The sequence below is a fragment of the Alligator mississippiensis genome, chromosome 16, assembly GCF_030867095.1.
Source record: "Alligator mississippiensis isolate rAllMis1 chromosome 16, rAllMis1, whole genome shotgun sequence".
NCBI lineage: Eukaryota > Metazoa > Chordata > Crocodylia > Alligatoridae > Alligator > Alligator mississippiensis.
The window spans coordinates 7,264,369-7,280,133 of record NC_081839.1 but is presented as its reverse complement, the minus strand read 5'-3'; the positions used below and the strand labels follow the sequence as shown (position 1 = coordinate 7,280,133).

General features: G+C 50.9%; 1 protein-coding gene across 1 annotated transcript; it reads left to right on the top strand.

Annotated features, from left to right (window-relative positions):
- The first annotated feature begins 264 nt into the window (after nucleotides 1–264).
- Nucleotides 265–15,245, top strand: IZUMO4 (IZUMO family member 4). The gene is made up of 11 exons (XM_006259030.4): nucleotides 265–499; nucleotides 5,646–5,726; nucleotides 7,409–7,480; nucleotides 8,059–8,085; nucleotides 8,428–8,503; nucleotides 8,775–8,822; nucleotides 10,449–10,463; nucleotides 11,403–11,450; nucleotides 12,163–12,180; nucleotides 13,894–13,916; nucleotides 15,060–15,245. Exons 1-11 carry the CDS (start codon nucleotides 265–267, stop codon nucleotides 15,161–15,163), a joined length of 747 nt encoding a protein of 248 aa, XP_006259092.2. The 3' UTR covers nucleotides 15,164–15,245.
- Nucleotides 15,246–15,765: the final 520 nt, after the last annotated feature.

The window sequence follows — 15,765 nt, the reverse complement described above, 5'->3', positions numbered from 1 at the left end:
TGCCCGGTTTCATCGCTGGCTTGGCGATCAGCTGCTGGGGAACGCCCCCCCCTTTGGCGATCTGGTGCCCCCCCAGATTTGGGAGGCACCAGTCGCCCATCCCCTGGTGGGGCTCACAGGGGGGTGAGCGTGGGGGCGGCCAGGCCCAGGCTGCCCCCAGGAAGGGGCTGAGCCAGGCCCAGCGGCGTCTCCCCGGCCCCGCCCGGAACCCGCGCTCTGTGACGCCCGGAACCGTGGGCGGCGGCGGCGGGGCCGGCGGAGGCGATGGGCACGGCCCAGTGGTTGCTGGGGCTGTGGGTGGCAGCGGCGCTGGCGCTGGGTGTGACGCGGGGCTGCCTGCAGTGTGACCCTGGCTTCACCACCCACTTCACCACCTACAAGCCCCGCTTCAGCCTGTGGCCCTGGGGGCTGGGCGGCAGGTCGGCGGTGACCAAGCTGCTGCAGACCTGGCCCGGTGACACGCTGCAGGAGCTGGAACTCAGGATCCCCGCCGAGATACGTAAGCGAGTGGCTCGGCCCCGGGCATCAGCCCCAACACAGCCCCATTGCCACAGGACCTGGGGTCTGCAGTGTAGGAAGGGGGTGCGGGAGACACAGGCATCACACCAGAGGAAAGCACACATTTTTCTCCAGGCAAAAAGAAGCTAGATGCTGCTGTCACCAGCCAGGGGCCTGGGGGTGAGCTGTTTAGCTTAAGAGGGAGGCACAAACCAGCAGGGCATCCTGGGAAGGAGTTCGGTGCCCGGTTGTGGGGCTGCGGAATAGGAGCTCCGTGACCAGGAGCAGCCAAGCAGCCAGCACAGAGGCTAGCTGGACTGCAGGAGCATCAAGGCCCTAAGAGCATCCAGGAGCAGCCAAGAGGCAGCAGGAGGGGAGCACACAGGCTAGCTGGACTGCTGGAGCAGCCAGGCCATTAGAAAGCAGAGAGGATCTTTCATGCCCCTGGAATGGCGAGCAAAAGAGGGATGTGGTATATCGGTGATGCTCAACGTTTGTGCCCAGCGAGCTAAGACAATACCCAGGGCGGGCAGGCAGGTCCCATCCAGCTGTGTGGAGGGGGGCAAAGAAGCAACCTGGCCCCAACCTGGCCTAGGGGGCAATTGGGGCTTGATTCAGCCCCGTGGAGGGGGAGGTGGCATGGCCCAGCCCTTGATCCGGCCATGGGGAGGAGGGGATATGGCCTGGCCCCAATCCAGCTGCAGGTGGGATGGGGGCATAGCTTGGCTCTGACCTGGCACATGGTGTTTGGCAATTTGGCAGGGGCGGGGGGTGGCCTGTGGCCATACTAATTGCCACTGAACCTCCACTGCCAAACTCGCTGACCCTTAGGGACCACCACGGGCCAGATGCGATGGCTTTGCGGGCCACAGGTTGAGCACCCCTGAACCTGAGAGATTATAATGAGCCATCAAGTACTTGCCCTGGATCCGCTCCTGCCCATCCATCCCCATCAGTGCCCAGCTTCCAGGGCATCTCTGGTCCTATCAGCAAGAGGAGGCTCCCTGTGCACCAAGCTCTGAGAACAGCTCAGTCCTCGACAGGAATGAGCCCCCCCCAGATTTACAAGTGACCCACAGTGCTGTTGGCAGCCTCCCTCCCGCACTGCACCAGCCTGGGAGTGACTCCATCTGCCCCCACCAGGAAGCCGCGTGGCCAGCGCCAGGCGTTCAGTGACTCAGGTCCTGGCAAATCACGAGGGTGGCATATTAAAAACCACCACGTCCGAACCATAACACGTTTCCCTTGCTGGGGTTTGCCTGCGTGCCATGTTCTCAGGAGTTTTCCCCAAGCAGCTGGGCTAGCGACGCACGAACGCCCAAATTCTCTTGCAATCACAGGATTGCAGGAGCTGAGGCTTTAAGACCAGGACTGATGAGTTGGCAATACGGGAAGGCTGCCTAGGTAAAGATCCCCATGATCCTTCTGTGATTCAGCCTGTGCTCCCCTTTTCCAGAGATGGGCCAGGATGGAGGGGACTCAGGACATTTCTCATCCCCTGGTTTTCAGCAGATTTCTGCCAGAATATCACTTTCTGCCTATCTTTGGTCCTGATCCAGCAGCTGAGCAGAGCTGGTGCCTTAGTGGATCTCCACGGACACCCAGTAGGCTTCTCATGTGTGCTGGGGTTCACTCAAGCAGATCCTGTCTTAGGAGCGAGGCTTTACTCTGTGGCCGCCCGAGTCTTGAGGGTGCATGTCATGCGGAGTTTCTTAAATCCCCGTCTGACTCATTTCTCCACTGATCACTTTTGAGCCTCCACCTGCTTTGTCAGCTCATTTGGATGGATTAGAACATGATCTTTGTACCTGTCATGCACCCCTTGCTTTCCCATCTCCCTTGCCCGACCGAAGAGGACTCACTATTCTGGGGAAAGGAGATCGCTTAGTAGAAGGAGGATCTTGAACACAGACGCAGTGGTCTGTGTTTGCTGTATTATTTATCTTAGCAACATCTGAGATGTGGTTTCTGCTATAAGAGGCCTACCGGCTAAAACCCTGAGGTTGCAACACTTGGGCAAGTGCTTTGTTCTGTTGCTGTGAGCAGTCTTTTCCCACAGGGCAAAGCGAGCTAGTATTTGGAGGTGGCATATTAAAAATGCTTATTTAAAAATGATTTTCCTTCTCTGAAATGTCAGGGAGGGGAAAGATCAGTCTCTTCTGCAAGGAGGGAAAGCAAAATGCTGAATTGACAACTGATGACACCCGAAACGTAACTTTTTCCAGGAGTTACGAAGCTCCAAGGTTATGCCAGGACACTTTGATGGAAGGGGATTTGGGAACCAACTCAGTGAGAGTTCAAATACTTCAGTGAAACATGTAGCAAACTCCCTTACTACATGACTGAATACTCCAAAGCTAGCCTGGGAAATGTTGTACTGAGAAGTACAGGAGTTAGCCATGTCTATGTGAAGTTAGGCAGAAGACAGAGCAGTGTGGCCCCGTACAGACCTCAGGGTGCCGCACCACCCTGGGGCACTGCAGGGCACTGCAATATTAGGCCTTCAAACACCTACACATGATTCACAAGATAAACCCAGAGTTTCCCATGGGAATCCATAGTGTCAAAACCACACTGACCCGTTGTGGTCTTTCTGAGTTCTTGGCCAAGGAATCACATTATTATTTTCCTGTAGTCAAGAAATGAAAGCTAAAAGCTGGCATTCTCTGAAGGGGGTATCGAATCTAACTTACAAATAAACTCTTTTAGAGAACTCTGAATGAGTTAGTTTATAACTCCCCCCCTACAGGTTAGTTGTTGTGCAATGAACCGGTTGACTCCACAACTAACTGAGACCAGCTACGCTTGCAAAGCAACTATTCACAATTCAAAGCTCCAACCAGCTATAAATTGGACCTAAAAAATGTGGACTAACTTTCTAGCTGGTTGCTATCCCGCTTGTGCAGCAAGAAATACGTTGAGTGATAGCAATCTGCAGGTCCTCCAGCATCCCAGGGTGCATTGCTCCATCTCCAGTGCAACCATCTCTGAAAAAGAACAACGTGGAAACCCCTGCCCCGGTGTAGTTCTGAGTCCTAGGCTCAAATCCCCCATCCAGCAGCACCCAGGAGCAGGGCAGGGGCAAGGAATCCCGCTGTGCTTGCTGCTGCCCAGGAGACCAGAGGCTTGCTGCACTTTTGCAGGGAAGTGGGGGGAATTTTCCCTTGCCCCCCACCCCCCACTTGCTGCTGTGCAGGAGACCTGGGCTCTGCTCCAGCCCAGCAGGGTGTCCCAGGCTCCATGCACGGGTGGGGGGAGGATTTCCCCTTCCCCCCAACCCAAGCTTGCTCCTCCAGGGAAACCCCAGGGGTTTGCTAACCCCAGGGGTAGCAATTCCTTCAGTGTTGCCGCTGACCAGCGAGAGCTCCCCCAGCTAGTTAGCAGCAGCAGTGCAAGCTATTATTCCTTTTCCACTCCTTCTGGCAGCCTGCCCTATGCACGTGTAGCCAAGTGCATGGCACAATGTCTTCATTGCATAAAGAAAGCAATGCCGCGATTGGGATAAGATCTAGAGCTACCATAAGATGCCACAGTGCCCTGCTTTCTGCCTAGATTTCATAGTGCAAATGAGCAAGATCTAACAGGGATTTAGTCTCTTTGGAGTAAATGGTTGTTCCTGTAAGGCACAGCTGTAGGATGGGATTCACAGACATCCCAGAAGCAGCTAGAAGGAAAGTGCAAGATGGAATTGAGACAACCAAACCCTTAAAGCTATGCTTTCATGCTGCTCCTATGGGTAACATCCATTGAAATCAATGAGAATCACTTGGAACCTGATCGTTGGGCCCACAAATAGAATAATAGAAAAGGAGGGCTGGTAGGGACCTTAAGGAGGTCACATCTAGTCCAACCCCCTGCTCAAAGCAGGACCACCCCTAGCTAAGTCATCCCAACCAAGACTTTGTCTAGCCAGGTCTAAAAGCCTCCAAGAACGGAGGATTTTGATTGATTGATTGATTGATTGAATATGATCCCTTCCCTTCCAGTTAGTTTTCTATCAGAAGCACTGGTCCTTCCTATTCCAGCTAACGGTACCTTGAAAACGAATTCAAGAAACACATCAGTGAAAAACACATCAGGGAGGAAAGTTAGTTTGTGGTTACTTTTGTCTGAATTCGCCAACTTGTGCTTGTCCTTTGTTAGCACGGATCCCATAGAAATAAGTGCATCTGGAAACTTTTTCTGACTCCAGAAAGGGAGACTGGTTTATTAAAAGTTGACTTGCTAAGCACTGCAGGGTCCCTCCTAGAGAATTCCAGCATTCTGCACATTTTTGTTCTAAATTGCACTTGTAATATTGCTTTCCAGGGGCTCCTCCAATAACATCTACACTTCTTGAGATCAGGAAACAGCAGTTATTTTTAGGAACTTTAATTCAATTAAGGAATATGGATGGAATAAGTTGTTGACATAGCAAACTTGGAGCCTCCTGCTGCTTTATAATCTCCAAGGTGAAAACGAGTCGTGTTAAAAATACCCGGCAACAGAAAGTAACTCTGCAAAGCAGCAGCTGGCCACTCTCTGAAAATACACCTGATAATGGTGATTTGATTTCTGTGATAGTCTCAGTGTCAGCCACTCATTTCCATCCTGGCCTACTGGTCTTGATGTCAGGCAATAGCATGTTCCCAAAAGCAGTACTGCCAACTTATTTTTGCTGTTAATCCTCTGTGCCAGCTCCCAGGATCAGATGGATATGGGAGATTTTCAGCTTTCACTCTTTTTCATGACAGCAGAGAAAAGCTTGAGAATGTGTCCTGTACTCTACAGGTCCCAAAATCAAAAAAGAAATTAAAAAAGAAGACCCCCTTTATATTTTTGCATTTGAATATTTTGATTTTGAAGGCAGACCGGTGACTTTTACGTGCCTGTTTTTTAATGCTTAGGGCTGGGGAGACTACAGGTTGAGCATATATTTGAAACCCAGTTTGCTCTAGTTTTCAGATGAACTAGTTTAAGGCCTCTTAGCCCCAAACACAGTGTTTTAATAGGTGTTTAGACGAAGGGCGTCTCCAACTTGTTTTTGACTTGTCCACGATCATCTCACTCTGAACAGTAAGGCGTAGTTGCTGAAACAGGTACTTGTCATTTCTAGTGGCAAGAGGGATTGAAAATGGTATTCCCTTCTCTCTCTTCTGCCTTTTCAGCTATGAATTGCCTGCATCATATTGCAGTCAGGGTGTATGAGAGACTTGACAAGCTGCTGCAGAGCAAGCGGCACTCAAAAGGTGAGCGGGCTGGGTCATGGGGAAGTGTCAGTGATCAGGAATTTGCTGCCTCGACAGGAAGCAAAATGGCAAAGCTTGCCCTGAAGTCAGGAAATGTGGCTGGGCGGCAGCTGCCAGCAGCTGCATGGGAAGGAATCTGGAGAAAATAAACTGAAGTGGAAAAATTAGACTTTGGGACTTGATTTTGAGAACTGCTGAATGCATAAAACTCCCATGGGCCGCCCAGGATCAGGGCCATGTTCCGTAAGTGGCATCCTCAGAGCTCTGCTGGCAACCCAAGAGAAGCATTAGCTTTACAAGTCAAGTGATAAACATTTCAGTCCCATGCTGATAGAGGATCTGCAGACTGGGGATGAGAGCATGGATCTATGCTCTTTTTACTCACTTCCTGTGTTCAGAGACAACTTGATTATTTCCCTGCCTGCCCCCCACCTTCCCCTCCCCCCCAAAAAAGAAAAAAATTGGCTTCTTTTTCTGCCTCTGTTTCATAAAAATGCTTTCTGTAGCAAAAAAAAATCCAAAACACCAAGTCTCTTTTTGCTGGGAGAACTGGGAGCTTTCTTGGCTCTTCATTGCAAAAGAGGGGAATTAAATCTTTGTTTCTTCCCAATTATACGTTGAGCGTTAAATAGGTTTTTAATACGGAGATTTGAAAGCTAAGACTTCTAGACCCCCCAGATGAATATCACTTTGTCTTCTCAGTTAATTAGGTTTCACATCTGTGTTATTGGTGATGCTACAATCCAGATGTCCTTGAGATCCTCCAGGAAAAAAACAAGTTAGCAAGACACTGCATTTCCAATATGAAAAAATAAGCAAGCAGGAACTGCCCCCCTTCTCCTGTTCTGAGAATGGACACTCAGGCTGCCAATATGCATCAAAGAGCAGCAAAACAAATAAGCCACAGGCCTATTTTCTGCAGGTTCCCTATAACATGGAGTGAAAGTCATGCCCATGTATTGGGATCCAGGCAAGGGTTACAGCAAACGCTCATCTACTGTCCTGCTTGCAGTCGAGATCCTTATTACTATCTTGCAGAAGTCCCAGCCAGGGATCAGAGCCCCATTGTGCTAAGAGCTGAAAATAACACAGAATAAGTCTCTGCCCCAAACAGCTAAAGGGCACATTTAAGGTATCTGGGGCCCTCCGACTGCAGATGGTCTCCTAGTGGATTCTCAAAGAGCCCAGACATCCAATATCCACTGATGAGACAGAGGGGCCAGGCAGATTTAAAACCCCGACAAATCACATATTTGCATCTGCCTTTCCAAACCCAGCCCTTACGTTCTCCGACAAAAGACGACACACACATACAGACTGAAAGCAGAGCACAGGAGACCACTGAGATGGGACTGGTCGCTTCCTTTAGGTGGATTCAAGCAAATCTGCAAACCCAGTTTTCTCATAGCTGCCAAGGACATGTACAGGCATTGGTTGCTTCCCTGCAACAAACCTGTGGAATAACTAAAGGCAGCTCTAGGCAGATGTTTGGCGTCAGAAGAGAAGCCAAACCTTGGGGAAAATTGCTACCAGGAATTTGGGCCCTTAGTTGCTTATGTTGCAGGAGCACTTAGGACATAAGCAGATAAAGGCCGTGCTGCACTCGGCGCTGTGCACACAAGTAGTGGTGCCTACCCCTGCTCAAAAGGACTGATGCATCTTCCTTCTTCCCTCTCCCTCAGCTGTTCTCCTTAAAGATCTCCGCTCCATTTTTCGGGAGCAGGTCCAGATGCTGCGGAAGGCCATAGTCGAAAGTGAGCTTTTCCCGGTTCCTTTGCCCAGGGTCAGGTCATGGGATGAGGTTCTAGTTGCCCACACCTTTGGTGGGTGGTTGTGGGGGTAAACAGGGAGGGAAATAGTGCAAGGGGCAAGACTCAGTAAGCGGCCCTCCTCCCGGAATAATTGCCCACCCCTGGACTAGCCACGTGACAGGTAGTCGGGGCAGCTAGATATTAATTTTCTAAATTTTTTAGGGGCTCCATGGGCTGGATAGAACAGCCTGGCAGGCTGCATCTGGCCCACGGGCTGCGTTTTGCCCACCCCTGAGCTAGTCTAAAGGCGGTTTGACAGCGCGCACAGACACCGCAATCACACCTCTGGATTGCAGAGCAGACAAACCTGACACCTCCCTGTACCTCAGGTCCGTGGCATGGGGATAACGGCTCTGCCTTACCTGGCAAGGTGATCTCATATTAAAGGCGGAGAGGTGCTCAGGGATTATATTGGTGAGGTAGGCACCATGCATAGACAGTGCCTTTAGTGCAGGCTGTTGAAGGAGAGAAGATGAAACAAAGGCTCCTCTCTCCTGATCAGCTCTCTCTGCTTTCCCTAGGCAGAATGAAGTGTGAGCGGCACTGCGGTAAGTGAGGGGAGTTCATTGCTAATGATCTAGATCGGGGCCTCGATGCAGCAACCTCCCTTGGAGGTAGCCAAAGCAAGGCCGTGGTGACCCCCGAGACCTCCTTGCAACCCCAGGTTGGGAATCCCTGACCCAGCCAGTGCAACAGGGGTGAATCCACAGGTCACCCAGGGTGAATCAACTCCTGGCTGCCCAAGTCAGTGGCACCTTTGTGCTGATTTCCATAGGGCAGCAGCGTGAGCCCACCCTGCTCAGCTCCACCTGAGCCAGATGTTATTGCACAGCAAATACTTGTCATCAAGGTCTATCTTGCTCAGTGACTTTCCTTTTTGTACGCTGCAGGAATTGCCCAGTATGACACGGTCTCGTGCACAACCTGCGACTTCTCCTCAACGCCCTGCTTTGGATATAACTGCGAGTAGGGAGCACTTTTTATATGGAGCATGCGTCCGAGTGAGAACTGCCCAGCAACCCTCCCCAGCCTTTGCCCAGCTATCACCATAATTGTCTAAGCAGGGGGAGAGGAAATTAATATTCAATAAGAACAGAGCATTACACATGCTGGGGATTAGCCAGGTGCTCTCTGTTTCCCCCGCACCAAGAGACAAACACTCCCTAGCAATGTCCCTACTGCAAGTCTAAGCATCTTTCACCCGCGGGCGTATTCACAGCCTCTTTTTCTTTGCTAGGTCATCAGAGGAGTGGGAAGAGGCTCTGAAAGGCCTTTTTGCCTACATGTAAGTGCCAGTTCAGCACTCAGCTGTGCAAGCCAGTCTCGAAGGCTGTGTCTGCACTAGGAGAGAAAAGATTTAATATGTTATGCATGCAGCGTTGTCTTAGAGAACACAGACCCTTCAGAGCAAGGATTGGGCTTGTGCTGTTAATTCAACCCATGGGGTTTTGATCAGCTTTCCAACATAGGACCCTGATCCTGTAACCTTTGCTCATGTGAGCAAGTGTGTAAACTGGAATGACTCCAAGCCCGGGCATTTGCGGAAATGCTCGTCCAGCCATAAGTTTCGGACTCAGCGGTTTGCAGGGGGTGCAGCAGGGCGGGAATCCGGTCTGCAAACCTACCTTTAACCCTTTTGGTCCCATCTAAGAGTTCAAGTGCATGGGGAAAGGATGTTGCTCTGAGATGTCCTCACAGCATGGGTGCAGAGTGGCAGTAGGGCAGGGGTGGCTGCTTGCTTGCCCCATTACCAAGAACGTGGAGCTGTGACACTATCTGGAGTCCCGGGTCCAGTTTTGGGTCCCCACTGCAGAAAGGATGTGGACAAATTGGAGAAAGTCCAGGGGAGGGCGACAAAAATGGTGTGGGCGCTGGGGGACATGGCTTATGAGGAAAGCCTCAGGGAGCTGGGCTTAGTTAGTCTAGAGAAGAGAAGATGGAGAGAGGATTTAGTAGCAGCCTTCAACTCCCTGCAGGGGTGGTCCAAAGAGGATGGAGCTGGGCTGTTCTCAGTGGGGGCAGATGACAGGACAAGGAACAACGGGCTCAAGTTGCAGCAAGGGAAGTTTAGGTTAGATATTGGGAAGAATTTTCTCTCTAGGAGGGAAGTAAAACACTGGAACCGGCTACCCCCGGAGGTGGTGGAAGCTCCATCCTTGGAGGTTTTCAAAACCCGGCTGGACAAAGCCCTGGCTGGGATGATCTAGTTGGGGCTGGTCCTGCTTTGAGCAGGGGGTTGGACTAGATGTGACCTCCTGAGGTCCCTTCCAGCCCTCACTTTCTATGACTCTGTTGGGGTAAAGAAAATTAGAGTCCTCCCAGACCAAAATGTATTAAAGCTTTCTGACCCCCTGTGGTCAGGCTTTTAATTGGGGGTGGGAGAGGTGAGGCTGAGGCCCCTCTCTGCAAGGACATGGTGGAAGCACTGCCTTAGCAAGGGGTGACACTTTCTACCAGAAACTCTCCCAGGCCGTGCGAGGTGGTGGGCTGGTGTCTTCTGCCCCTGGCTGGCAGACGGCACCTACTACACTCGGCTTGGAGAAAGGGAAGCGGAGGGAACTTAAGCTGGACTCTTGCTTTCCTCTTTGTCAGCTCTGAGAACGACAGTGCTAGTTTTGCATTTGCGTCAGGAAATCCATGCCCGGGTTCAGATCTCTGCTGCCCTGGGGTCAGTCAGGTCCAACACCGCTGGCTGCCATTCAGGCTAACAAGGCAGCTGGGAAGGCAGATTTGGGGTGTCTGTGCCCTCTGCTCAGGCTGGTCCTGTGCTGGGCACCTCCCAGCCTCCTTGTATAAAGCCAGGAGTCCCAGAGCAGGACAAGACAAGGAAAAAGCCATCGAGCTACTGGGGGAACTCTTGCAGGTCGATTTTTATTGTGTTTTTTTTTTTCTTCCCCCTTTTCTTTTTCAGAAAAAATATCCCTACGTAAGTTGGCCATTTCTGTCTTTGCCAACTGGAGGCAGTCTCTGGCGGTGGGACCAGGAGCAAGTAATTTCTGTTACTGCTGGGACAGAGGGACTTGAAACGCTCCAGACCTTTGCCAGAGTCCCAGCCAGGGGGTTTCTGATCCCCTAGCAGAAAGGGAGGGGGTCTGTTCCCATAGGGTCAGGGTCTCATTCCACTGACGGTTGCAAATCCACAGTAACCCCAGAAAAATCAGTGGCATTACACCGGGGTAAGCGAGATCCCAATGGAGTCCCTGCTCAGGAAGGAGGTGCTGTATCGCCCAGGGTGCTGGCAACCCAGGCTGGGATTCATTGCTGTAAAGGTCTGGCAGCAAAGAGGGCAGTAATGTCACCGTCCAGCTGTTTCCCTGGCGGGTGGAGATGTTCCCAGCACTTCCAAAGAAAACAGCGGGCTTGCATCTCCCTGCCCTCATCTCACCTGCCTGAAGGAGAACGGTTGGAAGTTTCCCCTCCAAGCAGAGGGGGAACTTGCTCCCTTGCTACCTCTGGCTGTTCCTGGGACCTCTGGAGTGGGAGGGTGGCATGGAAAGAAGCATCGCTGCCTCAGTCCTACCCAGAAAAGATGTGCAGATGTTGGTCCCCTTGAGGTGACAGGATCTGCCTCTGCCGACCATCAGCTGTTTGAATGCCCGGGCATTAAACAGCTGCAGGCAGCAAGATCTCCTGCAGGCACACAGCTCCAAACGGGGCATCAAGCTAGGCCCGAGCGGATGAGAAGCCTCCAGCTTAGGACTCGGCCTCCAATCCTGGCTGGGGAGTTCACCCAAGCAACCACCTTTCTCATGGGCGAGGAAGGGAGGGGTGGGCTGGAGCTGCTCCTGGGGCATACGAGTGCCTATTGCAGCAATGCATTCAGCAGCTTTCCGGCAGGTCATCTCAGCTTTTATTTTCTAATCAGGAAATCAGAAGACTGGGCCGTTACCTTGAGACGAATCCCTGGCTTCCAGTGAGTGTTGCTTCCTCTTTCTCTTGCTTCAAGAGACCGGGCCTTGCAGCAGGCTCCCCGCAGGCAGTCTGGGAAGCCATCTGCCAGGGGAATCCCAGGCTCTGGGCCCGTATGTCACTGCAGATGTGAGGGTACAACCAGCTCATTAGACAAGCGGGCCCGATTCAGAGATGTATTTCAGGCACTTAACTTCTGTCCCCAACTTCTCACTGGATGGACAGGTCCTTTAATGTTCAGCACCATGGACCAGGATTCGGCTCCTGTTGGCAGCCATGTCCCCGCGTGGTGCTTTGAATGACCACTTGCTTTGGGACCCGGGAGTGGGATGTGCCTTTTTTAGCCCAGCCTGCTCAGACTCTTTAACCTTTATGATGATTGTAGAGTCTGGATGACCAGTGGCAAAAGCGCATGCCATCAGGGGTCAGAGGTTTGAGAAGCCCGGCTCTGCCACTGACTGGCCATGTGATCTGGGGGCTGTTGCCTCTCTCCATTCCTTGTGCATCCAGATCCTATTCTGAACAAATGACTTGTGTGCACACCTTGCACAAGGGAGGCTCATGCTTGTTTGGGGCCGGCAGGCTTTGCTGCAATCCTATGATCCTGTTTTAGTGACAGCAAGGCCATGTTCTGATTCTGAAGGACAGCGGGTAGGGTATGGCTTCATTGCTGGGGTATCACACCACTCTCTAACAACCAACTCTCTGTCTTTCAGCAACTGCTCATCCACCAGGTAAGCATGCACGGCGGAGAGCAATGGATCGTTTTACTTTGAGGTGTAACCGGCATCCTGATCACTCAGAGTGCTGCGCTGCACCGGGCGGCTTTCCCTGGCTGCTCTCAGCACTGACTGGCTGCGGTGATTCCTTGTTTGCTGCTTCATGGGTTAGTCTCTTAAGATGAGACAGAGGGACAAATGTTATAGCCAGATGGTTTTCATTCCCCCATCCCACATATACATATGTGCATGTGTGTATACATACATACACACACTATATATGTACACACCTATATATCCCACCCCCCCGGGTGCATATAAAACCAGTGGTTCTCAACCTTTGACACAAGGCACCCCTCCATAACTTTTGTGAACTGAGTGGCACCCAATTTAAAAGCATTACAGTGCTTATCTCCTTGCAGAGGGGCCAGGCAGAGTGGGTAGAGGATGGTCCAGGCTGCGACAAGCCTGAGCCAGTGATTATCTACTTACCACCTTACACCTTACTGATCTCCTTGGGGGCACCCTGGTTGAGAATCACCAACACAGACAAATTCCACAACACTAAAACCTGGGAATTCACATGTCCAAAAAGTTGGGGTTTTACCTTTAGGTGAAAATCTCAGAAATCCCAAACTGCTGAGCACTTCCCGCCCCCCACCCCAACATTGTTTCACCATTTAAAGCATTTTAACTTTTATTCTATTGATTGAAGATGCCCCCAAGCTGTATTAAAAAGGTTAACTGAGCAATTGAAACAGTGTTGGACTGGGCACTATTCTGACTTCTTTATTTGCCAAAAACTTTCCTTTGACCCAAAATATTTTCTGCATTTCAATCACAAGTAAACCCCAAATCTCCCAGGCCTCTAGTGCTGGATGGGCTGTTCTCAGACCGGCATCTCCTTTCATCGGCTGTTAACAAACTCTTGTCCCTTCAGCTTCCTGCCCTTCAGGCCTAATTTCACTCACGAGCCTGTTGCAAGTATTTTGCAGTCGGTAGCAGTTCCTATGTCTGCAGGGGAGCGGAAAGGGAGGCAAGAGGTTATCCCTTGGGAGTAAAGCTCAGAGCTGCCCGAGTGCTGGAGTCCTGGTACATGAAGACTCAAAACCCCAGCAGTCTATACTGTTGGGATGCAACAAAACCAACATGGAAACAAAATCATGCCACGAGCATCACGGGGTATCGAACATGGACCCTCAGCTTGAAAACCTCACCCTCACACTTCAACCATGCCCTTGCTTTGCTGTAAAGGTGCATCAAGGGGCTAAATGACCCACCAGCAGAGGCAAACAAAGAGCAGGCTGGGTTCAGGGCTTGCCTCCAGGGCTATAGACATAGTTTATGCAACTTTGAATTTTTTGTTGACTTTTTCTTGTGCTCCCAGCATCAAGGCATCCTGCCAAAAACAATCTTCTGCATAACCACATTAAGATTTCCCTCTCAGACCCTTAAGTCCGTGTAGGTCTTAGCACCACGCACCAAGAGCAGCAACAGGAGCAGTTACCTACTGGCACCCATCGGAGCCGGACTGGCTTGATGTTAGCACCCCCTGCCAAGGCAGAGCAGGAACTCAAGGCTCTATACAGTGTTTTCTGCATAGTTGACGCTGGATGCTGGCCATTTAGCGTGGGCACCTGCCAAGCAGCAGGCAACCTTTCGGATCCAGCAGGATTTTGTTTGCTACTAAAACTATATAATCTTGATTTTTATCTTGCTTCCCTACAGCCCAGCAATGCTCAACTTTGAAAGTAAGTTGATAAAACGGCTTTTCTTCTGGCTTCAGGGGGAAGGAGGATAGCATACTGGGGCATAGGCAGCAGTTCGGCTCCCCCGCCTCCAAGCCCCACAGGGAGTAGCATAGACAGCATTTTAGCCATGGAGTAGATGCATCAGTAGCAGTGCCTAAAACAGAGCCAAGGACAAAGGGTGGCAGCCCAGGGTGGCAAGTGGCTTCCAGTGTGGCTAATGCACCTGAACGTATTTATCTCCATCACGCGATGGAAGATGCAGCTTGCAGACATCTGAATAGGAGAGCTGGGGTTCTTTTGATAGCCCGCAAAGGTAGCCGCCTGCTTTTACGCTGTTTGTTGGGACCTTACCTGTAGCTGACATCTATAGAAGCAGCAGGTGGAGAAACAGGGCAAAAAGGAGGTATTTCAAAAGAGAGGAATTAAACTGCACAACTGAGCAGGGTGTGGAACAATGTCTGGAAGGTACAAGCTGTATTTCCAGTGCAGAGAAGTTGGCAAGCCCCCCCCTCCAGAACCAATGTAGGCAGCAGAGGGCTCGTGCCTTCTGCCCACCCTCACGCCAGGCTTGCACATGCTGTTTTTTAGCTTTTGTCAACAAGGGAAAAGGAGAGGATTACTGCTTCATTAATCAAGGGACAGATGCCAGGGGCAGGCATGTGCCATGCTGCTTTGCTGCCCCTGTCCTAGCTTTGCCACAGCTGGAAATCATACTTCTATGTGGACAAATGCTGCCTAGAAGTTAGGATGTCTGGCCAGACTCTTCACTTCTGACCTAAGGCACATTTTTGTGAACTCTGATCTGTTTCCTTTGCTCTTTCATCCCCAAACTGAAGCCACAGTAAAGAGATGTGCCCTTTCTGCATAGTGATTACAAAGGCTCCAGTTGTTTGGTGCTTCCCTTTGCTACTACAAGGAGCACATGTAAATACAACACACTTCTCCCAGCTGGGGTTTTAATGTAGAACAGCTGGGTCTGGCTGTTTGCTTCAAAGGCTGTTTAATTTCCAGCCCACACCAAGCTCCTCTGAGTTCAGAGGTTGCAGCAGCTCCATTCCCCAAACGCAGGAGCTTACACAATGCTCATCCGTTTCAGGACAGTAAAAAATGTTCATGCTCTGTTGCGTTTCCTCTGTCTCCAAGGGATAAATGCCACCATGTCCGAGACCTGGCACACCATGCTTGAGAACAGCACTGAAGGACAGCAAATGGACAGGAGTCTCCCAGAAAGAAAAATTGACTGCTGAGCCACTTTTCTATTACATGCACAGAGCCTGGTGTCCAGTAAAATTAAATACCTAGGTAAAGAGATGTTTGGGAAGGAAATGATTGTCTGCTTGCCCAGACAGCACATTTTCAGCTGCCTGTAAAACATGAAGCAGGCACCCAAGTACAACACAGTCTTCAGATGCATCTCGGGGACATGCTGCCATTTCTTTTCATGTTAGGGTGCTAGTCAGGCTCTGTCCTCAAGTCTTAAATCACTATATGCATTTCTTACCATACCTTTGGTCTCCACAGCCATTTCTATACACAGAATTCCCAAGTGTCAGCCTTATCCTGTTGGACTTATACAGCGAGACCAACATTTAAAGCCACCAGGCACCAGAAGGGACTATGAAATTACTGGTGCCAGGGTAAGACTGATGCATTAAAACAGGAATGAACTGCAAGACCTACAGAGGGGGAACGAAAGTTCAGCAGAGCCAACGATGGGCTCCAGAAGCAGGGCTGGTAGCTCTGCCTATTAAGTCTTCTTGACCTTTTTAGTTTTCATACCATTTTTAGTTGCCTTCTCTCTCTCTCAGGCTGGTTTTCATTGATGACATCCTGCTTCTGCCACCGGTTC

Excerpts from the sequence above, each read along its gene's own strand:
- IZUMO4 (XM_006259030.4), top strand. The coding sequence starts at position 265 with ATGGGCACGGCCCAGTGGTTGCTGGGGCTGTGGGTGGCAGCGGCGCTG. Across the intron at positions 500-5,645 it reads CAGGATCCCCGCCGAGATAC|CTATGAATTGCCTGCATCAT; the intron begins GTAAGCGAGTGG and ends CTGCCTTTTCAG. Across the intron at positions 8,086-8,427 it reads GAAGTGTGAGCGGCACTGCG|GAATTGCCCAGTATGACACG; the intron begins GTAAGTGAGGGG and ends TGTACGCTGCAG.